At 33.7% G+C, this 24,495-nt stretch overlaps 1 protein-coding gene across 3 annotated transcripts in view; it reads left to right on the top strand.

Moving 5' to 3' along the window:
- Positions 1–24,495, top strand: part of LOC127718873 (importin subunit beta-1-like) — a 75,707-nt gene that overhangs the window by 28,623 nt on the left and 22,589 nt on the right. For 2 of the 3 annotated variants that reach the window (XM_052224925.1, XM_052224924.1), the window contains exons 6-15: positions 1,069–1,144; positions 1,687–1,755; positions 2,652–2,741; positions 4,098–4,208; positions 4,456–4,569; positions 14,431–14,602; positions 15,467–15,711; positions 18,328–18,458; positions 19,180–19,255; positions 20,549–20,620. In XM_052224925.1, coding sequence (XP_052080885.1) covers positions 1,069–1,144; positions 1,687–1,755; positions 2,652–2,741; positions 4,098–4,208; positions 4,456–4,569; positions 14,431–14,602; positions 15,467–15,711; positions 18,328–18,458; positions 19,180–19,255; positions 20,549–20,620 — 1,156 coding nt within the window. The remainder of the gene's footprint in view (positions 1–1,068; positions 1,145–1,686; positions 1,756–2,651; positions 2,742–4,097; positions 4,209–4,455; positions 4,570–14,430; positions 14,603–15,466; positions 15,712–18,327; positions 18,459–19,179; positions 19,256–20,548; positions 20,621–24,495) is intronic. The other variant, XM_052224926.1, reaches the window with a different exon arrangement.

Raw genomic sequence — 24,495 nt, 5'->3', positions numbered from 1 at the left:
CCCCTAAACCATATATATTCTGGTTTGTCATGATAAAGCACATCAAATGAAATACAGTGTTAGTCCCCAGGGGTCACCCCCACCCCCTTCCATTTAAGAAAGTTCTAATATCTTGTAAGTGGTCAAGATCCCCACCCCCAAACCATATATATTCTGGTTTGTCATGCTAAGATGGTTTGAATGATATACAGGGTTAGTCCCCAGGGGTCATTCCGACCCCCTGCCATTTGAGAAAGTTCGAATATCTTGTAAATGGTCGAATTCCCCACCCCTAAACCATATATATTCTGGTTTGCCATGATAAAGCACATCAAATGAAATACAGGGTTAGTCCCCAGGGGTCACCCCCACCCCCTGCCATTTAAGAAAGTTCAAATATCTTCTAAGTGGTCAAGATCCCCACCCTTAAACCATATATATTCTGGTTTGTCATGCGAAGATGGTTTGAATGATAAACAGGGTTAGTCCCCAGGGGTCATCCAGACCCCCTGCCATTTGAGAAAGTTCTAATATTTTGTAAATGGTTGAGATCCCCACCCCTAAACCATATATATTCCTATTTGTCATGTCTTGAACATTTGAATGACTTATACGGTCAGTCCCCAGGGGTTCCCCCCACCCCCAATGTTCTAATATCTTGTAAATGGTTGAGATTCCCACCCCTAAACCATATATATTCCTGTTCGTCATGTAATGAACATTTGAATGACGTATAGGGCCAGTCCCCAGGGGTTCCTCCCCACCCCCAATGTTCTAGTATCTTGTAAATGGTCGAGATCCCCACCCCTAAACCATATATATTCTGGTTTGTCATGCCAAGATGATTTGAATGATATACAAGGTTAGTCCCCAGGCATCACTAATGCATATAACTTTACTGGACCAAACCAATTTTCACTGGACGTTGCCCAATGTCAGGCGACCCTGGGAATTACGAATTATGGGAGCTTCGTTTGGGAGACTTCGTAACAGCATCCTGTTACAATCATTTCTTGTTTGTGTTTGACTTGCTGTCTTAAATGACGAACTTCTCAGATTGACGATAATGTGTTTCTTATTTTATTTCAGTAATTATGTCAGACTGGCAGCCACAAATGCTTTACTTAATTCCCTTGAATTTACAAAGGCAAATTTTGACAAAGAGGTAAATATTTTTACAGGCAGAAATATGCTATCCTGTGTTGTAGACCTTTAAAGGAAAACAATTCCGAATGTTTATCATTAAATATATTGTTGAAAATACATACATATTAATATAATTTTACGAATGATTACAATTTACTGTTTGATTTTATTCATTAAGCATGTTTTTGATTAATGTATTTCTCGTTTGCTTTAATTATTCAGCTTCCAAATGAAATTCCAATGAAAATCCTTTTCCTTTAGTTTAGTTTCATATGAAGCGGTAAACACAACACAGTTGTTGTAAATAGTGAATTCTAAATGGGAAAAACTTTTCAATGATAATAAAAAAAAAACACAAAAGTAAGATCTGATAACAAGTGAGACCAACTATCTACCCAAGCCCAAAGGACATTGAAATGACAAAATAAGTTATACTTTATTCTTTAAATGATAATGGTGTGTTTTATGTATTTTGTATGAGGACTAAAAGGTGCAATAATGAAATATTTTGAACAGTTTCAGAGTAAACTTGCATTAATAAATTTCTTTTTAAATCTGTAGACAGAAAGACATTTCATAATGCAGGTGGTATGTGAAGCTACGCAGTCGACGGAGACGAGAGTTAGTGGAGTAAGTTGAACTAGTATTTACAAGTGTGATTTAATTCAAATCTATAGTGATTTTATACTGTAAAACTGATGAGTATGCAGGGCATTCCAGAACAGCCGGAAAACCGGCAAATTGCCCTTCTATTTGCTTTCATTTCCTGGCTTATTTGTTGTCTAGTATGAAAACTTTGAAGTAAAAAAAAAACCTTCAACTTAGGGGTACTCACATGCTATTTAAAAATAAACAAAGTGGCTTGACTTTGGGTTATTCACTTTGAAATATCTAGAATTGTTTCATCTGAGCATGTAAAAAACTAAATTTCCCCATGACATGAGGTATCCAATTATGGCCTCAGATTTTTTATCCAATCTATGATGACAAACTTGCCTTTCTATGAACTGTAATGAAATCAGTTTGATTAGTCTTGCTGAGATTGGTATTCTAAGGACTATTCCATTAAAATGGATGTGGGAGGGTTAAGAAGGGAAATCCGCCCACAACAAAAATAAGTGTATATTTAGTAAATATTGCAAAATTTGTGTCAGGGATGTAAATCAGGGTTATCCCCAAAATAACCAATTCACAGTGTCAATATGACCAGCCCCTCCTACCAAAAAAAATAAAAACGACCCCAACCTGTCCATTTCACTGGCTAACCTTGTGTGTCCAAAAATAGCTGTTGGCATCTGCAATTTGTTGCAAAAGTTTATTACAAGCTTGACTGTAATTAAATTTTCTGAATGTTTCTCCCCACCTCATCTATGTAAAACAGTTTGAAATGTAGACTTTAATCTGTTTCAGCATATATATATACCAAGTATAAACATTTTTACTCAGTAAATATCAAGCAGATCACTTTGATCTAGACAATAACGTAATAATATAACTCTGGACATAACATGTGGTTCTATTTTCAGGTACGTGTAGCTGCTTTACAATGTCTGGTGAAGATAATGTCATTATATTATACCTACATGGAACATTATATGGGGCCAGCTTTATTTGCAGTAAGTAATATGTCAATGGTGAAAATTGAGATTACTAAGTATTAACATTTGATGCCACCCGTTTTGGATTCATTAAGTACTATTTATTAACATTATGTTGGACCGTCTGTTGAAATTTGTAAGTCTTTTATGCTGTATGTATTAAGTTTTTTTTTTAAACGTGCTGATTATATGAGATGAAATTGAAAGGGGGAAAAAAAAAATATTGATTTTTTTCTCCTTTGCATACAGCTTTACCTATGTCCGTCATTCTGAACTCGAGCTGTTGTCCTGACTTTTGCCATAATGGAGGTATTGATCTGATTTTTTGTCGAGCCTGCGACTTTTGTCGCAGAAAGCTCTACATAGGGATAGTGATCTGACAGCGGCGGCGTTAGCTAACTTCTTAAAAGCTTTATATTTTAGAAGGTGGAAGGTCTGGATGCTTCATACTTTGTATATGGATGCCTCATGTTACGAAGTTTCCGTCAATCACATGTCCAATGTCCTTGACCTCATTTTCATGGTTCAGTGACTACTTCAAAAAAAAAGTTAAGATTTTTTGTAATGTTAAATTCTCTCTTATAAGTAATAGGATAACTATATTTGGTATGTGCGTACCTTGCAAGGTCCTCATTTCATGGATCAGTGAACAAGGTTAAGTTTTGGTGGTCAAGTCCATATCTCAGATACTATAAGCAATAGGTCTAGTATATTCGGTGTTTGGAAGGACTGTAAGGTGTACATGTCCAACTGGCAGGTGTCATCTGACCTTGACCTCATTTTCATGGTTCAGTGGTTATAGTTAAGTTTTTGTGTTTTGGTCTGTTTTTCTTATACTGTATGCAATAGGTCTACTATATTTGGTGTATGGAAATATTTTATGATCTATTTGTCAGTCACGCAGGTTTTATTTGACCTTGACCTCATTTTGAAGGTTCATGGCTCCGTGTTAAGTTTTTGTGTTTTGGTCTGTTTATCTTAAACTATAAGCAATAGGTCAACTATATTTGTTCTATGGAAGAATTGTTAGCTGTACATGCCTGCCTAGCATGGTTCATCTGACCTTGACCTCATTTTCATGGTTCATTGGTCAATGTTTAGTTTACTTGGTTAATGTTAAGTTTATGTGACAGTTGTAATAAAGCTTTATATTTAGGACTATCAACATAATATCAATTATTAGTAAAGAAGGCAAGACATTTCAGCGTGTGCACTCTTGTGGTTCATTAGTGTAAAGCAATGACTTGCATGTGATGTATGCGTTTCATTTTGGTTGGCTGACTTTTGGCATAGGCAGGCACATAATGTTCACAATTTATTCTGTATATTAATGTCCAAAGTGCAGTTAACAGAATTCTTGAATTTTTTTTACAGATAACAATGGAAGCAATGAAATCAGACGTAGATGAGATAGCTTTACAAGGAATTGAATTCTGGTCAACTGTGTGTGATGAAGAAGTTGATCTAGCTATAGAATTGTCTGAAGTAAGTCATTTGGGAGGAAATTTTAAGAAACTGTGTCAATATCATCAATGCTCATGTTTTCCTTTCTGGTATTTTGTGTAAGCAATATTTGTCTATTTGGCATTGAATACAGAAGAATGGTTGGTGTTTCTTTTAAGAATGGACATAGTATATCATTGAAGGACAATTTATGTTTTACTCATTTATAGAAAAGAGGATAATTTGTACATATTACTTTACATTGTATCAACCTGTTTTAAATTTATAGGCTGCAGAACAAGGAAGACCACCAGAACGAACCAGTAGATTTTATGCCAAAGGAGCTCTCCAATACCTGTGTCCAATTCTACTCGTCTGTTTGACGAAACAGGTAACCGGGCATGTGTGTATTATTTCCAGTTATAACTAACCTTTACACTCTTTATAAGACTACAGCTTTTATGGCCTTTCTATCTATAATGTAGGCATGGGGAGGAATTAACAATGCATAGCTACTAAATTATGCATAACATGTATGGTAATGAAATTTTTTTTTTTCAATTTCATAAGATACTTAATTTTATATATACAAACTATGATGTGTAGTCAAAATTTGTGGAAAGACAAGACTGCAAATTTTAGCGTGTCAAGAAAATGGTTCTACTAAAGTTTGGGCTTGTGGGAGAAGGTAGAAGATCCATAGAAGCTGTAGAGTAACTGTTAAGGCCAAGCAAAATTCAAGGGGCATTAATGATAACTGTTTTAACATGTTGAAAATAGATTTTTGTTGAAGATGTTTTTTTCTCAAAAAAAGACATGAGCTTATAAGTTCTACCATACATATGCCCCAAAACTAGTCTCACTTGTGTTAAGAAAAAAATCAACTTCCAAGACTTTCCTACCTTATTTTTAACAGGCTTTTTACTATCATCACAAAGCGATGATTCATTTTGGCATACTTCCATTAAGAAATATACTGTTTCCATTGTTGGCTGCTTCAGCAATTGTTTAAGTTTGTAATCAGTAATCTCTTTGTTGACAGTTAATTAAGAATAAGTGAACATTTGCTTGGCGTTTTCAGTTGTTTGTTTATTTATTTATAACAGTAATATGAATATTTTTTTAACTTGGTGGTAGCATTACACATATTTCCAATATCCATATAATTATATATTAAGCCAAATGTATATGATCAGATTTGACATTAAGTTGCTCGTCTCTACGATACAAGAAGGAATTTTTATGCCCCCGCCGTAGCGGAGGGGGCATTAAGTTTTACCCTTGTCTGTCTGTCTACATCCGTTTGTCTCAAAATAGGTTTCCGTTCTCTAACGTTTGCCTCAACAAAATGTTATGCAACTTATACACAATACTTAATACCACAAAACACAGATCAGGTATGAATTTGGCAGGCGTCACTTTTACCTTTCGTTTCCATTCTCTTAAGTTTGCCTCAACCAAATGTTATAAATCTTATACACAATGCTTATTACCATAAAACACAGATCAAGTTTGAATTTTGGTGGCGTCAATTTTACCATTCTAGATTTATGCCCCTTTACAAATGGAAAAATCTTCGAATTTTTCGTTTCCATTCTCTAACCTAAGTTTGCCTCAACAAAATGTTATGAAACTTATACACAATGCTTATTACTACAAAACTCAGATCAAGTTAGCATCACTTTTACCATTCTTTAGTTATTTCCCTTTATAATAATATATGCAAGCGGGGGCATCATCTGTGTCCTATGGGCACATTCTCCATTTATGTTAATTTTTTTGATATTTACATTTGTTTTCTCTCCATTTTCTGATAAATCCTTTTTAGCTCACCTTTTCAAAGGAAATGTGAGCTTTTGCCATCACTTGGCTTCCGTCCGGTGGAAACTCTGAAACTACTGAACCAATTCCAACCAAACTTAGGGTATCTACAAAAAAGTTTGTGTTTTATTTTCTGTTTCCTCAGAAAACATGGCCGCCATGACTAAAAATAGAACATAGGGTAAAATGCAGTTTTTGACTTATATCTCAAAAACTAAAGCATTTAGAGCAAATCAGACAAGTAGTTAAAAGTATTCATTAGGTAAAGGTCTACCTGTCCTGAAAATATCAGCCAAATCGGGTATCTGATTTTTATACATGGTAGTCTGCGTCGTCGTCCAAAGACACATTGGTTTCCGGACAATAACTTTAGTTTAAGTTAATGGATCTCTATGAAATTTTTTAAGAAGGTTCAATACCAGAATAGGAAGGTTGGGATTGATTTTGGGGATGATGGTCCCAACCGTTTAGGAATAAGGGGCCCAAAACAAGCATTTTTCTAGTTTCAGGATAATAACTTGTGTATAAGTATTTCGATTGCTCTGAAATTGTACCACAATGTTTAATATCACAAGTAGACGGTTGAGATTTATTTTAGGGGTTATGGGGGCCAACAGTTTATGAATTAAGGGCCAAAAACACATTTTTCTAGTTTCCAGACAATAACTTGTGTGTAAGTGTATGGATCACTCTGAAATTGTACAACAAGGTTCCATATAACAAAGGGAAGGCTGGGATTGAGTTTGGGGTTAATTGCCCCAAACATGTAGGAATTAGGGGCCAAAAACAAGCATTTTTCTAGTTTCCAGACAATAACTTGTGTATTAGTGTATGGATCTCTCTGAAATTGTACTACAAGGTTCCATACTACAAAGGAAAGGCTGGGATTGAGTTTTTGGGTTATTGCTCCAAGGGGTGTTTCAAAACGGGGGGGGGGGGGGGATTTTTTTCCCAATTTTTTTTTCAAATTTTTTTTAAATTTCGTATTTTTGAAAAGTTTCAAGAAGAAATCTTCAATTGCACAGTATTGCGCAATGGATTTATAAGATCTTTGACCACATTTATTTTGTGTCAGAAACCTATATTATGTCAAAAATTTGATCACAATCCAAATTCAGACAGTATCAAGCTTGAATATTGTGTCCAAATTTGCCTCAACTGTTTAGGGTTCGACCTCTGCGGTCGTATCAGGCTGCGCTCAGCGAAGCATTTTATTAGGTTATTGCCCCTGAATTGATGATTTTAAGTTTTTATACGACCGCAAAAAAATTTTTGTGGTCGTATATTGGTATGACGATGGCGTCGTCGTCGTCGGCGTCGTCCGAAGACACATTGGTTTTCGCACTCTAACTTTAGTTTAAGTGAATGGATCTTTATGAAATTTTACCACAAGGTTCAATACCACAAAAGGAAGGTTGGGATTGATTTTGGGGGTTATGGTAATAACAGTAAAGGAATTAGGGGCCAAAAAGGGGCCAAAAATAAGCATTTTTGTAACTTCCAGACATAACTTGTGTGTTAGTGTATGGATCTCTCTGACATTGTACCACAAGGTTCCATATCACTAAAGGAATGCTGGGATTGATTTTGGGGGTAATTGCCTCCAAATTTTAGGAATTAGGGGCCAAAAAAGGGGCAAAAAACAAGCATTTTTCTAGTTTCATGACAATAACTTGTGTGTAAGTGTATGGATCTTTCTGAAATTGAACTACAAGGTTCCATATCACAAAGGGAAAGCTGGGTTTGAGTTTGGGGGTAATTGCCCTAAACGTTTAGGAATTTGGGGCCAAAAAGGGGCCAAAAAACACATTTTTTTCTAGTTTCCAGACAATAACTTGTGTTCAAGTGTATGGATCTCTCTGAAATTGTACTGCAAGGTACCATACCACAAAGGGAAGGCTGGGATTGAGTTTGGGGGTGATGATTCATAATGGGGGTTCATAAAATTTTTGGGGGGGATTTATTTTTTTTTCATTTTTTTTCTTTTTTCCTTTTTTGTTTCTTTTAAAATTTTCCATTTTAAGTTGGTTATTTCTGATTTATATTTAAAATCAAATAATAATGATATGGTAGGAGATACACACCAAACAGGATGTGTAAATTATTATATAATAAGTATTGTGCAATAGCAAGAAATTTTCAATTGCACAGTATTGCACAATAGCAAGAAATCTTCAATTGCACAGTATTGCGCAATAGCAAGAAATCTTCAATTGCACAGTATTGCGCAATAGCAAGAAATATCCAATAGCACAATATTGCGCAATAGCAAGAAATTGTCAATTGTACAGTATTGCGCAATAGCAAGAAATATTTAATAGCACAGGATTGTGCAAAAGAAGATACTTCCTATAAATTGCTTATTTCTTGACCAATTTCAATGGGGTTTTATTCTTGATTTCATGGGGTTCTTTAATATGCTGAATCTAACCGTGTATTTAGTTTTTGGATTTTGGGCCCCGTTTTTAAATTGGTCCACATTGAGGTCCAAAGGGTCCAAAATTAAAATTTGTTTGATTTCATCAAAAATTGAATTATTGGGGTTCTTTGATATGCCGAATCTAATTGTGTATTTAGATTCTTAAATTTTGGTTCCGTTTTCAAATTGGTCTACATTAAGGTCCAAAGGGTCCAAAATTAAACTTAGTTTGATTTTAACAAAAATTGAATTCTTAGGGTTCTTTGATATGCTGAATCTAAACATGTATTTAGATTTTTGATTATGGGCCCAGTTTTCAAGTTGGTCCAAATCGGGGTCCAAAATTAAACTTTGTTTGATTTCAACAAAAATTGAATATATGGGGTTCTTTGATATGCTGAATCTAACCATGTATTTAGATTTTTAATTTTTGGGCCCCGTTATCAACTTTGTCCACATTGAGGTCAAAAGGGTCCAAAATTAAACTTTGTTTGATTTCATCAAAAATTGAATTATTGGGGTTCTTTGATATGCCGAATCTAACTGTGTATTTAGATTCTTAAATTTTGGTTCCGTTTTCAAATTGGTCTACATTAAGGTCCAAAGGGTCCAAAATTAAACTTAGTTTGATTTTAACAAAAATTGAATTCTTAGGGTTCTTTGATATGCTGAATCTAAACATGTATTTAGATTTTTGATTATGGGCCCAGTTTTCAAGTTGGTCCAAATCGGGGTCCAAAATTAAACTTTGTTTGATTTCAACAAAAATTGAATATATGGGGTTCTTTGATATGCTGAATCTAACCATGTATTTTGATTTTTGGGCCCCGTTATCAACTTTGTCCACATTGAGGTCAAAAGGGTCCAAAATTAAACTTTGTTTGATTTCATCAAAAATTGAATTCTTGGGGTTCTTTGATATGCTGAATCTAACCATGTATTTAGATTTTGGATATTGGACCATAATAGGTGAATGTCCAATTTAAAATTTTTAAGTTCTTAGACCACATTCAATCTGTTAGAAACCTATGCTGTGTCAAATATTTAATCACAATCCAAATCCAAAGCTGTATCAAGCTTGAATGTTGTGTCCATACTTCCCCCAACTGTTCAGGGTTCGACCTCTGCGGTCGTATCAAGCTGCGCCCTGCGGAGCATTTTATTGGTTATTATCTTGAATATTATTATAGATAATGATAAACTGTAAACAGCAAAAATGTTCAGCAAAGTAAGATCTACAAATAAGTTTTATGACCAAAATTGTCAATTGACCCCTTAAGGAGTTATTGTCCTTTAAAGACAATTTTTCACAATTTGTTCATCTAGTTTGCTTACTTTAAAAAATCTTCTCCTTTGAAACTGCTTAGTCAAATTCAGCCAAACTTGGTATCTAGTATAAATTTTTATACGACCGCAAAAAAATTTTGTGGTCGTATATTGGTATGACGTTGTTTATTTTATTTCCTTGTACGTCAAGAAACAGCCACTATGGCTACAATGGAACATAGGGGTAAAATGCATTTTTTTGCTTTTGAAGAAAATATGACAGATACAAAGAACATTTAAATGGCATTTTTAAGCCACTCATTAATATATATTGAAAAGCAAAAATAATCATTGATGAAAGATTTAAGCAAAAAATTACAGGTGAGCGATTCAGGCTCTTGAGAGCCTCTTGTTATGAATAGTTAACCAAAAATAAATTTGTTGTACTTTAAAAGTCGGACACCAAAAATATCCTGTTTATAATGGAAAACCCTTACAAAGTGAACTCTCAAGTTGGCTTACGTCTAGAAAAGTTGAATGAAATTAAGAGATTAAAGTACAATCTAAAGAGAGACCAAGAAAAGACAACAAAAATGGCCAAACTCCGTAGACATTTTTGTTAGTAAGTAATGTTTTTTAGTCTCTGAAAAGTAGATAATAAAGAAAGGAAGAAAAAGAATGTGACATATATATATAAATATATAACCTTAAAATGAAATGCAATTTTTTTTGCTATGAGCTTTTATGCAGTGTATTTCTATTTATACGATTGTATCAGCATTTTGGCTTAAACACTAACTGATTTAATCAAGATTTACCAGTTTTGATAGCAACAGCATTATGAATTTTAGCTTAACTGGTTTATAAAACAATTGTGATGCTTGAATTAAACAACAGCATCTTGCAATTTGTACTTGTGTTATCTGAGATGTAAATATAAGGTGTGGTCCAAGGGTCTGAACAAATGTTCACACAATTTTGGTCATTATACCCCTCTGCAAACAAAGTTTGGGGGTATAGAGAAATCACCTTGTTCATCTCTGTCCAACTTGCTTCGTATCTGACAACACAACTTACGTTGATCAAGCTTGGTATGTAGATGCATCACAGACTACAGGAAATTCGTCAGATAAAACCAGTGAATAATGGATCGGTCTCGTAAAATTTTGTTGAATTCCGGTCCGAATGTCCGGTGTTGTTTTTTTCGTGGATTTTTCTAAAAACCCTACATTTTTCCATATTTTGGAAGCAAAATTCCCAAACGATCTCAAAATTCATTTTCATCTTTATTATTCATGATAGCGATGTTTATTTTGTTCAACCGCTAGCCTTATGCCAAAAATCGCCAACAAGTAATGTGTAAATCCGAGTAAAAACATATCTGACTGACTTTGTATTAGATTTTTTGAATTAAAAGACATGTCTTTAACCGTAATCTATTTTACAAAATATATACAAATGGAATTCCGCAATCAGAACTTTGTGTTACAAATACTGGATCAGATTCTGGGAACGGATAAGGCCAATTCCGGGTTTGCCGATCAAATACAATATATAAATAAAAAAAATCCAAGCCGGTTCACAAAATACAGCTATGAAATATAAACACCAGAATTGAAAACCAAAAGATATATGAAAAAGAAAGAAGATACAGGAAATATTTTATACAGAAACTCTTAAATTATTTTTAGTTCACAAATAATTTTCATGTCAAAATCCAATAAAATGTGACATTACTTTTCTCTATCACTGAAATGCAATCAAGCAATTGTGCACAACTTTCATCAAAATATACACTCTTGTCACATGATTTTTGTCTCGCCTTGACGGAGTCAATAAGCGAGACATAGGTAGGCGGCGGCGGCGTCAACAATGTATTAGTTTGTGATTAGGTCTAGTTCATGGTGAACCACTAGTTGTGATTAGGTCTAGTTCATGGTGAACCACTAGTTGTGATTAGGTCTAGTTCATGGTGAACCACTAGTTGTGATTAGGTCTAGTTCATGGTGAACATTTAGTGGTAGGTCAATGATATTTGGTATGCAGTTGTATTAGCATTGGCACATCTCGTTACCATGGAGATTATTTGGCCCCGCCCCCTCAGTCAAGGTCTATTGACTTTGAAACTTTGCTTAGTTTACATGTATTAGTTTGTGATTAGGGTAGTTTATGGGGAACCACTAGTGGTAGGTCAGTGATATTTGGTATGCAGTTGTATTAGCATTGGCACATCTCATTACCATGGAGATTATTTGGCCCCGCCCCCTCAGTCAAGGTCTATTGACTTTGAAACTTTGCTTAGTTTACATGTATTAGTTTGTGATTAGGTCAGTTTATGGGGAACCACTAGTGATAGGTCAATGATATTTGGTATACAGTTGTATTAGCATTGGCATATCTCATTTCCATGGAGATTATTTGGCCCCGCCCCCTCATTCATGGTCTATTGACTTTGAAACTTTTGCTTAGTTTTCATGTATTAGTTTGTGATTAGGTCAGTTCAAGATGAACCACTAATGTAAAGTCAATGATATTTGGTATGCAAATGTATTGGCATTTGCAAGTTTCATTTCCATGGAGATTATATAACCCCACCCCCTAATTATGGTTCATTGACTTTGAAACTTTTACATAGTTTACAAGTTAATGTTTGTGTTTAGGTTTGTTTTAAAAGAAACGACTTACGAAAAGACAATGGTATTTGGTTTGCAGTTGTATTAACATTGGCACATCTCATTTCCATGGAGATTGTTTAGCCCTGTACCTTCAGTCATGGTTCATTGACTTTGAATATTTGCATAACTTACATGTTAAAGTATTGCTATTTTAATTTCAACATTTGCATTATCAAAATAACAAATAGGCAAGACATATCTCTGTGTTAACAGTTTATTTTTTGTGCATTTTGGAGAGGAGTAGGGCACAACAAGTCAAAAGTTTGTTGTATTTTGTAGGATAATATACAATTAGATGTAAAAAAAAAATGGTCTGGTAAACTTTCATTCTGTCTGGTAAATCTAGGTTGTTTACCAGACCAAATGTCCTGTAAAAATGAAATTCATTCTTGTAGTCTGGCATCATAGGCTAGGGGTGTGTCATATACCAAAGTCTAGTTACTCTGACCGTAACTTTGACATTTGACCCCTATTAAAGTAAATCCTAGTCCAATTGGTGCCTTGTTCATAACTTTTGTACAGTAAAACTTAGGTAAACCAAACTTAGTTTGCAGCTGCATTATGGGCTGGAATGTGTCATATATCAGTCAGGTCACTCTGATCATGACTTTGACCTTTGCCCCTATGATAGTAAAACATATGTCTGATTTTTGTTCGGTGCATAACTTTTGTACCATATCACTTTAAGATTGACAAAACTTTGTATGGGATCTGGATGTGTAGAATAATAAAATCAGTATTAGTCGTGCTATGCAGACATCTCGTTTGTTTAGGACTTGAAAGTCAGAATCACTTTTTTCAAACTGTCAAATTCATACAAGACATCACGACTTACATGAACATTTTTCGTGTTGGGGCCTTTTATAGCCGACTATACAGTATGGGTTTTTCTCATTGTTGAAGGCCATACAATTGCCTATAATAGCTTACATCCACTTCATTTGAACTTTGGTGGATAGTTGTCTCATTGTCAATCATACCATATCTTCTTAATTTTATACTGTATCAACTGCATGAAATTTTTTAATATTTGTGATATACAGCAATTTTAAACTGCAATGATTTTAATTACCTGAAAGTGCAAATTTCTTAACTGATTATGCTACTTTCATTTTTAAGAACCTGAAGTTCCCAAGTTGACTATAAATAAAGAATGAAATCAGAATTATGACAAGGGCTTTTCTTCTGACTATGAAATTGCAGTAATCAACAAATTTGTTTTAGAATTATTCTAATACTTGTTAAAGTGTTTTAATGTGTTAGATATGAACTTGAATTGTCCTACTCATGTAATTCGTTACTATTAAGTGTCTAATCTTGTATTTGTTGAAAAGAGAGAGGGACACTTGTACGCATGCTTCATGCATAGTAAATATTAGCATTGACATGTAACAAGTTCTTTTTTAACGAAATTTGAAAGAAAGTTTAAATTTTAAAATTTAAATTATCAATAGTCTGCTGAAAAGTGGACTTTTTCATTTCCTTCCGTCCATGATTTGAGTGGGCACATACTATGCAAAACTTGAATTAAGTACTTGAGATTGGATGCACCATTTTTTTTTCTTTCTTTTATAAGAATGGAACCTTATATTTGTAGAAAATTTTTATGCCCCACCTAGGGGCATTATGTTTTTCGGTCTGTGCATCTGTCTGTCCTGTCCCGCTTCAGGTTAAAGTTTTTGGTCAAGGTAGTTTTTGATGAAGTTGAAGTCCAATCAACTTGAAACTTAGTACACATGTTCCCTATCATATGATCTTTCTAATTTTAATGCCAAATTAGAGTTTTGACCCCAATTTTCTGGTCCACTGAACATAGAAAATGATAGTGCGAGTGGGGCATCCGTTTACTATGGACACATTCTTGTTTATAAATTATATATGCTTTAGAAATCAATATTTAAAAATAAATCTAGGGTTTAATTGACCTGTCAGAAGTGGACTGCCCACAGTGGGCAGATTAAAAATGACAAAATCTATGTGAACTGTAGCTAAAAACTAATGAATTTTATGGATTTTAACAGCCAACTTAATTTCAGGTTGAAGTAGATGTTTTAACTATGATCCAATGTATTTTGTTTTTCAGGAAGAACTTGATGATGATGATGAATGGAACCCATGTAAAGCTGCAGGTGTTTGTCTTATGTTAATGGCCACATGTTGTGAAGATGATGTTGTACCACATGTTTTACCTTTCGTCCAAAAACACATTCGTGATCAAGATTGGAGATACCGAGATGCAGCTGTTATGGCTTTTGGTAAGTTTTATAGAAATGTGAAGTCAAGGTACAGGAATTAAGGAATGACTGACTTATTTCAAGGTCTTGTACTGTCAAATCACCACTTTAAGTTGGCAACTCTTCAAAAACACTGTACAGTTATTCCCATTCTAATGCAATGTTTATATAATGTTAAAAATAAAACATCTTGAGTATCCTGGAAACGTCTATCTTCAGTTTCCCTTACGCTGTTGCTAGTGACTAACGTTCAACTGTGATTTAAAGACCTCATCCCATCACAAGTGGTATCAAATATCATATTGCATTAGAATTGGTGATAACAGATACTGTATATTCAGAAATTTTGGCAATATTTCTATTATTTTGAAAATTATGACCAGATTAGTTTAGCAAAAATATAAACTCACATTTTGAGTTTTGATATTGTTATTTGTATGCAGCATTTCGTGAAATTTTTTGTCTATTGCAATAATAAATGCATGCAATAATTGTGAATTGACAGTATAGGTGAACTTTTTGGATAGTTCATTGACCTTGTGATACCAAAAGGTGAAAATTAAGTATATAAGCCAACTGTAGCAGGCATTTGGAAGGTTCGTCAAACACTGAAAAAATGCTTGAAAAAGTTGTTGGACAGGTAATTTTTCTTGTTAAGTCTGACCAATTGTCGAATGAAATAAGACAGCTTTAAAATCAAAATTGACCTGGACCTAGACAACAGATACAGACTACCTCAAATGCACTTACAGCAGACCTCAACAACACATAACATTGAAAACTAGGAAAATCAGAACACCCTGAAAACTTGGTAAGTGATATTGTTCTTCCTATACTGGTTTATTTATCAACTGACATGCATGATATGCTTTCTTTTACCAATAGGTTCAGTTTTGGAAGGACCAGATCCACAGAAATTAAAACCAATTGTAGAACAGGCGATGCCTATGTTAATAGAATTGTTAAAAGACTCAAGTGTAGTTGTGCGTGATACAGCAGCGTGGACTGTTGGACGTGTTTGTGAACTTTTACCTGATTCTGTGATTGATGAAAAGACATTAAATCCATTATTAATTGCCTTAGTAGAAGGATTAACAGCAGAGCCAAGAGTTGCCAGTAATGTATGCTGGGTAGGTATTGAAACTTTTGTATCAGAAAGTCTGAGTCAAGTGAAGCCACAAGAAATGTGTAAGCATTGGTACCTTCCCTTTATTTCTTTGTGCCAGACATAAAAGATCAAAACAAAATAGTTACATTAGATGTATGTTTCATTATAATACGTTATTCTGATTGGCTAATTGCAATCTCGCGTTATTCCTTAATCAACTTCATTACACAATGAAATTTATCATTCATGATGACACGAGGTCCCACAATAAAGTGCACAGGTAAATTAAATAAAAACTTGATAAAAATTGTGTTTTCATGATCCTAGCTAAAAAATGTAATTATAAGTATTGAATGCTTCTTTTTATACGACCGCAAAAAAAATTTTGTGGTCGTATATTGGTATGACGTTGGCGTTGTCGTTGTCTGAAGACACATTAGTTTTCGCACTCTAACTTTAGTTTAAGTGAATGGATCTCTATGAAATTTTACCATAAGGTTCAATACCACAAAAGGAAGGTGGGGATTGATTTTGGGGGTTATGGTAACAACAGTTAAGGAAAAAGGGGCCAAAAATAAGCATTTTTATAACTTCCAGACATAACTTGTGTGTAAGTGTATGGATCTCTCTGACATTGTACCACAAGGTTCCATATCACAAAGGGAATGCTGGGATTGATTATGGGGGTAATTGCCTCCAAATTTTAGGAATTAGGGGCCAAAAAGGGGCAAAAAACAAGCATTTTTCTAGTTTCATGACAATAACTTGTGTGTAAGTGTATGGATCTCTCTGACATTGTATCACAAGGTTCCATATCACAAAGGGAATGCTGGGATTGATTTTGGGGGTAATTGCCTCCTAGTTTTAGGAATTAGGGGCCAAAATGGGGCAAAAAACAAGCATTTTTCTAGTTTCATGACAATAACTTGTGTGTAAGTGTATGGATCTTTTTGAAATTGTACTACAAGGTTCCATATCACAAAGGGAAAGCTGGAATTGAGTTTGGGGGTAATTGCCCAAAAAGTTTAGGAATAAGGGGCCAAAAATAAGCATTTTTCTAGTTTCCAGACAATAACTTGTGTTCAAATGTATGGATCTCTCTGAAATTGTACTGCAAGGTACCATACCACAAAAGGAAGGCTGGGATTGATTTTGGGGGTAATTCCCTCAAAATTTTAGTAATTAGGGGCCATAAAAGGGCAAATAAACAAGATTTTTTCTAGTTTCAGGACATAACTTGTGTGTAAGTGTATGGATCTTTATGAAATTGTACTGCAAGGTTCCATATCACAAAGGGAAAGCTGGGATTGAGTTTGGGGGTGATTAATCATAAGGGGGTTCAAAAAATTGGGGGGGGATTTTTTTTCTTTAAAATTTTCCATTTTAAATTGGTTATTTCTGATTTATATATAAAAGCAAATAATAATGATATGGTTTGAATAGGTAAATTAAAATTTTTTAAGTTCTTAGACCACTTTCATTCTGTGTGAGAAACCTATGCTGTGTCAAATATTTAATTACAATCCAAATTCAGTGCTGTATCAAGCTTGAATGTTGTGTCCATACTTGCCCCAACTGTTCAGGGTTGGACCTCTGCGGTCGTATCAAGCTGCGCCCCAGCAGAGCATTTTATTGTAACTTCATAGGGTTGTAAAAGGCTTCCACGCTTCATACAAAATGTACTTCAGTCAACGCTTTTACACCCCAATGAAGTTACAAAAAGAAACATTCAATTCTTAATTGATATCCAAGATGAAGGTGTAGAATGGTTTAGAAGCTTAAAGATTCACAAACCATCAATGGGAGTTACATTTCATAGCTTGAAATTTTATATTATTTTATACTTAAAAAAATATGGAGATGTGGTATGGTTGTCAAACAGACAACTATCCACCAGAGTTCAAATGATGAAAAGAAAGCAATTATAGGTCACCGTACATTCTTCAAAAATGAACAAACCCATACTGTATAGTCAGCTATAAAGGCCACGACATGAAAAATGAGAAACATTCAAACGAGAAAACTAACAGCCTGATTTATACTATACAGTTTAGAAAAAAAAATATGACAAAGACATGAACCTATCACAACCACTGAATTACAGGCATTAGTATGCTTCTTCATTCTTATTAAATCACACAACTCAATTTTAATCAGAAGTGCTATTGTCTTCCCATACACCCACAGCATGGAAAATATTTATAAAAAAAAACAAAAAAAACAACAAATACATTGTAAGCATTTCTGTTTCATCTTAATGATTCTGTGTTGATTGTTCATCAAGGTCAGATTCTGTAAACTTTAGCGCCAAAGTTTTCGATCAGCAATCAAGGAACGAAATATTTTTTTGTTGATGGTACATTATGGATTTGTAATTAAAAATAAATAATTAAACTTTCACAGAGGATTATTTTAGTATAAATGCATGCATTTGTTCTTAACATTATAATCACCAGAAACTCATTTCATATGACGTTAAAGAGAAATTGAATTACACAGATCAAGGTTTTATAAAAACCCACTAAAATTACACTTTATTTTCGGAAACTGACTTATTACATTGACATCAAAATTCTTCATTGGCTTTATTCTGAGTAGTCATTTTGGGTAATTGCTTTTTTACAATATCCATTTGTAGGCTTTCTCTAGTTTAGCTGAAGCAGCTTATGACAATGCAGAAACTACAGATGAAAATGCTGAACCAAACACCTACTGTTTATCTAGTTATTTTGAATCTGTTGTTGATAAGTTATTACAGACTACAGACAGGTAATTGTGTAAGCCTATAGGCAGAAGATAATGATACTTTGTTCTTCCAGACAGGTATTGTACTTTGTCTTTAGAACTATCATATAGACACCTAGATTTTATACTGTTGGTAGGTTGTTGTCTCACTGACTGACATAACATAAGAAATTTGTCTATGCATATTGACATACTGCAGATCAAGTCAAATAGGGCTAAGCGATACAATTTGATTTTTGATATGGTATTTTTGTTTAATACAATTTCTTAATTCTTCAACTTAAATAAGGTGCTGGTTTGCAATTTTTAAAACAAGAATGGCATCTAGGCCAACAACCTGACTAATCATCTGTCAAACATGTTCTTAAAACAGTCCCCCCCCCACAGTTAAGCCTTGAACAAAATATACTTCAGATATTAGAAAAATGATTTCTATACACATTGATAAAAAAAACTCATCCTTATGAATTTAGTGGTATTGTGGTAAATTCTGTTTAAATAAAAATGAACAGTGGTAGGGCAAACATCAATTAACCTCACACAATCTTATTTCTAATGTACAAAGCAGGGTTCACATTCAAGTTGTGATCCTGAATATTCATGTAATATTTGCCACTGAACAACATTTATAAAGAGACAGTTGAGATGAGGCAAACAGAAATATTTATAATTTAATTTTTTTTAAAACATTGTTAATGTTGTAAATTCATGACTAAGGTTTTAAATGCCAACCTGATTATTGCAGAGCTGATGGTAACCAGCATAATTTAAGAAATGCAGCTTATGAAGCTCTGATGGAAATGGTGAAAAATAGTCCTAAGGTAAGTTAAACTTGGGATGAGTTCCTATGAGAAATAGTCCATGGGTGAAACTTGGGATAAGTTCATGTGAAAAATAGTCCTTTGTTATGACTCCAGGACAAGTTATGGTAAAAAATAGTTATAGGGTAAAATTTGGGATAAGTATTTGTAAAAAATAGTCATGAAGTCATGAATATAAAACCTGGGATAAGTTCTGGTGTAAAAAAGTTCTTGGATAAAACCAGATAAATTGAAGGGTTCTGGGAAATTTCTCGCAGCAAAAGTGTTGGAAAACACTATAAACTGCATATTCTTTTTAAACCTTGATGGTTCTGTAGTTCTTTAGAAATGACAAAAAGTTATGCAGCTGGTTCATAAACAGTTAAATCTTAATTGACACTGTTTTCCTGCCAAAGGTTGTGGTTCTCTCTCGGTACTTCAGCTTCCTCCCCAATGAAAACTGACTTATGTATGAAATAGCCATGGCTTCTGAAAGTGGCATTAAAAAACTAGCAATCGATAGATCAATCATTACAAGTAAAATAACTTGGCAAACGGTTCACTGGACATTCAGTCCATTGGACAGTTCTCATTCATTGATTAAAATTTTACTGGACAATAATTATAAAATGACAGTTCCATTAAAATAAGTATGGTACATAGAGAAGACACCTTGAAATAACATACTAAGACAATTTATTTTAAAGTGCCTTTCCTTGGTTTTATATTATAGCATAGAATAGTCCTAACTACAACTTTCAACAAAATCATTGAAAAATTCAATCCAGTAAAAATCTCATTTTATTGGTCTAACATGGGTTTAACTGATTTTAACCTTTGTGAACTCAAGTTTGGTCTTGGGTTAAGTGAAACAACTCTGGTACTGTCGTGTACACCATTTTCATAACTACATGTATATTCTAAGATACACATATTTTTTTTGAATTATGTTTCACATTAAAATAAAAAGAAAAAAAAAAGCATTAATTGAACTGTGTTAAAAAAAAAAAAAAAAAAAAAAAACGAACACATCTCTGATTTAAAGAGTTACATCTTGACAGCGGTCAAACGCAAAGTTCTGAACATCAAGATCAATTTTGAATCTGAGGTTTGTCATCTTTTCAAACACACTACTGTGATCAACCCTCTGAAGTTCTGAACATTAGATCAATTTTGAAACTTTTGAGGGATTTCCTTCATGTATGTTATCATAATATGAGTAATAAAATTTTACTATTTAGCCATCCTATGGAGCCTTGGTGTTTCTGATTAGTTGACAAAATATATTTATGACCATGTTTTGTGTATTTCCAGGATTGTTATGCAATAGTACAGAAAACTACATTAATTATATTAGAAAAGTTGGATAGAGTTCTACAAATGGAGGTAGGTGGAAACAAGTTAATTCTGTCTTCATGTTATCCAGGTCAATTTGTATACCCTGTTATGATAGTAGTGGGGCATTATGTTTTCTAGTCTGTGTATCTATTCATTCATCCATCCTGTATCAGTTTTAGGTTTTGGTTTAAGGATGTTTATCATGAAGTTATAAAGTCATATGAACTTTTAAACTTGGTACATGTACATTATGATTTTGATTATACTGTGTAGTTTTACAATGCCATTTCTCAGTACAAATAAAGGCTATTCCATTAAAATGTATGTGGGAGGGTAGGAAGGGAAGTTTAAATATTGAATGTGGGTCATGGGTCTTTTTAGCTCACCTGACCTGAAAGGTCAAGTGAGCTTTTCTCATCACTTTGCGTCCGTCGTCCGTAAACTTTTACAAAAATCTTCTCTGAAACTACTGGGCCAAATTTAACCAAACTTGGCCACAATCATCATTGGGGTATCTAGTTTTAAAAATGTGTGGCGTGACCTGGTCAACCAACCAAGATGGCCGCCACGGCTAAAAATAGAACATAGGGGTAAAATGCAGTTTTTATACGACCGCAAAAAAATTTTGAGGTCGTATATTGGTATGACGTTGGCGTCGTCGTCGTCGTCCGAATACACAATGGTTTTCGCACTCTAACTTTAGTTTAAGTGAATGGATCTCTATGAAATTTTACCATAAGGTTCAATACCACAATAGGAAGGTGGGGATTGATTTTAGGGGTTATGGTACCAACAGTTAAGGAAAAAGGGGCCGAAAATAAGCATTTTTGTAACTTCCAGACATAACTTGTGTGTTAGCATATGGATCTCTTTGACATTGTACCACAAGATTCCATATCACTAAGGGTCAATGCTGGGATTGATTTTGGGGTTAATTGCCTCAAAATTTTAGGAATAAGGGGCCAAAAGGGGGCAAAAAACAAGCATTTTTCTAGTTTCATGACAATAACTTGTGTGTAAGTGTATGGATCTTTCTGAAATTTTACTACAAGGTTCCATTTCACAAAGGGAAAGCTGGAATTGAGTGTTGTGGTAATTGCCCAAAACGTTTAGTAATAAGGGGCCTAAAAAGGGGTTTAAAATAAGCATTTTTTAGTTTCTAGACAATAACTTGTGTTCAAGTGTATGGATCTCTCTAAAATTGTATTACAAGGTACCATACCACAAAGGCAAGGCTGTTATTGAGCTTGGTTTGGGGGGAAAGGGGGGTGGGGGTGATGAATCATAAGGGGGGCGGGGTCAAAAAAGGGGTAATTTTTTTTTTTCCTTTTTTTTTTGTTTAAAATTTACATTTTAAGTTAGTTATTTTTTATCACGAAGAGAAAGTAGGAATTGAGTTTTGGGGTTAATTGCTCAAACATTTATGAATAAGGGGCCAAATATTGGTCGAAAATAAGGATTTTTTTAGTTTGCAACAAAAACTTGTGTTCAAGTGTATGGATCTCTGTGAAATTGTATTGCAATGTACCATACCACAAATTGAAGGTTGTGATTGAGGTGGGGGATGATGAATCAAAAGGGGGTTGAAAAAATGTGTGGGGGGTAGGATTTTTTTTTTTCCTTTTTTTTTCTTTAAAATTTTCCATTTAAAGATGGTAGTTTCAGATTTATATATGAAAGAAAATAATAATGATACGGTTATATATCATGAGGAACTGAAATTTAAAATTATGTATATTGGAAATTTAGGTTACATTGGAAAGTAATAATTGGCTTTGGGGGGGGTGGTTATGGCTCTAATGTTTAAGGAATAAGGGGAAAAAAGGTTAAAAAGCAAGGGTTTCCATTTTAATAGACAAATAATTGAGTAAAGAACATTATTTAAAAGCAGTGTAAGGTTGGTAATTCAAACTCATTTAAATATCTCATCTACACTGCTTTTAAATTATGTAAATTGGAAATTTGCCAATAACTTTATTGTTAATAAATGCATTGGAAATTTGCCAACAATTTTAGTGTAATAAACTTCATTGGAAATTTGCCAATATAAAATTTTGCTGATGAAGGTTTTTTGTTTACCTTTAGCCTTGACTATGAAGTCATTTTCTATTTTTATACGACCGCAAAAAAATTTTTGTGGTCGTATATTGGTATGACGTTGGCGTCGTCGTCGGCGTCGTCCTGCGTCGTCGTCCGAATACACATTGGTTTTCGCACTCTAACTTTAGTTTAAGTGAATGGATCTTTTGGAAATTTTACCATAAGGTTAAATACCACAAAAGGAAGGTTGGGATTGATTTTGGGGGTTATGGTACCAATAGTTAAGGAATTAGGGGCCAAAAATAAGCATTTTCTAGTTTCCAGACAATAACTGTGGAACAGTGTATGGATCTCTCTGAAATTATACTACAAGTTTCCATACCACAAAGGGATGGTTAGGATTTGCTTTGGGGGGTTATGGCTCAAACCGTTTAGGAATTAGGGGCAAAAAAGGGGGAAAAACAAGGTTGTCCTGGTTAATGGACAAATACTTTAGTACAAAACATAATTTAAAGCAGTGTAAGGGAGATAAATCAAATACATCATTGAAATTATCTCCCTTACACTGCTTTTTAATTATGTATAAAGTAATGGTTAATGAACAATAAAGATAATTTAAAACAGTGTAAGGGAGGTAATCCAAATACAACGTTTTGCTTACTTCCCTTACACTGCTTTTAAATTATGTTTAAAGAAATGCATATTTATAAAGGAAGACCAGTAAAAATATCTGCAAATGTCGCATCATTTTATTTTACAAAAAAATCTATATGAAAGATTTGACACTATATTTTTAATTCTATTATAAAATAGATTAAGTTAGCACTATGGTAAAATTAAATGGGTAATTATGGTTGCCAACTCCATTGGAAATTTGAATTGAGATTATGACCATATCTTGAGGGAAAGAATTTTTTGGGGGAAAAAAGGGGGGGGGGGGGATAAAAAGAAATTGTGGGGGGTCAATTTTTTCTCATTTCAGATTTCAGAAATTAAAAAGAATTATTCTTCAAATATTATTTTTTTTTCAAATTTCAAATATTGAAAAATTTCAAGAAGTAATCTTTAATTGCACAGTATGGCCCATTAGATTTGTAAAATCTTTGATCACATTTATTTATTTGTTATGCCGAATCTAACAGTGTATTTAGATTTTTAATTTTGGGTCCAGTTTTCAAAATAGTCTACATTAAGGTCCAAAGGGTCCAAAATTAAACTTTGTTTGATTTTAGCAAAAATTGAATATATGAGGTTCTTTGATATGCTGAATCTAAACATGTATTTAGATTTTTGATTTTTGGCCCAGTTTTCAAGTTGGTCCAAATTGGGGTCCAAAATTAAACTTTGTTTGATTTCAACAAAAATTGAATATATGGGGTTCTTTGATATGCTGAATCTAACCATGTATTTAGATTTTTTATTTGTGGACCCCGTTATCAAATTGGTTCATATTGAGGTCAAAAGGGTCCAAAATTAAACTTTGTTTGATTTCATCTAAAATTGAATTATTGGGGCTCTTTGATATTCCAAATCTAACCGTGTATTTAGATTTTTAAGTTTGGGTCCTGTTTTTTAAATTGGTCTACATTAAGGTCCAAAGGGTCCAAAATTAAACTTAGTTTGATTTTAACAAAAATTGAATTCTTGGGGTTCTTTGATATGCTGAATCTAAACATGTGTTTAGATTTTTGATTATGGGCCCAGTTTTCAAGTTGGTCCAAGATAGGGTCCAGTATTTAAACTTTGTTTGATTTCAACAAAAATTGAATATATGGGGTTCTTTGATATGCTGAATCTAAACATGTATTTAGATTTTTGATTATGGGCCCAGTTTTCAAGTTGGTCCAAGATAGGGTCCAGTATTTAAACTTTGTTTGATTTCA

This window comes from Mytilus californianus, unplaced genomic scaffold (assembly GCF_021869535.1).
Source record: "Mytilus californianus isolate M0D057914Y unplaced genomic scaffold, xbMytCali1.0.p SCAF_10, whole genome shotgun sequence".
Lineage (NCBI taxonomy): Eukaryota > Metazoa > Mollusca > Bivalvia > Mytilida > Mytilidae > Mytilus > Mytilus californianus.
This window is presented reverse-complemented; position numbering and strand designations above follow the sequence as displayed.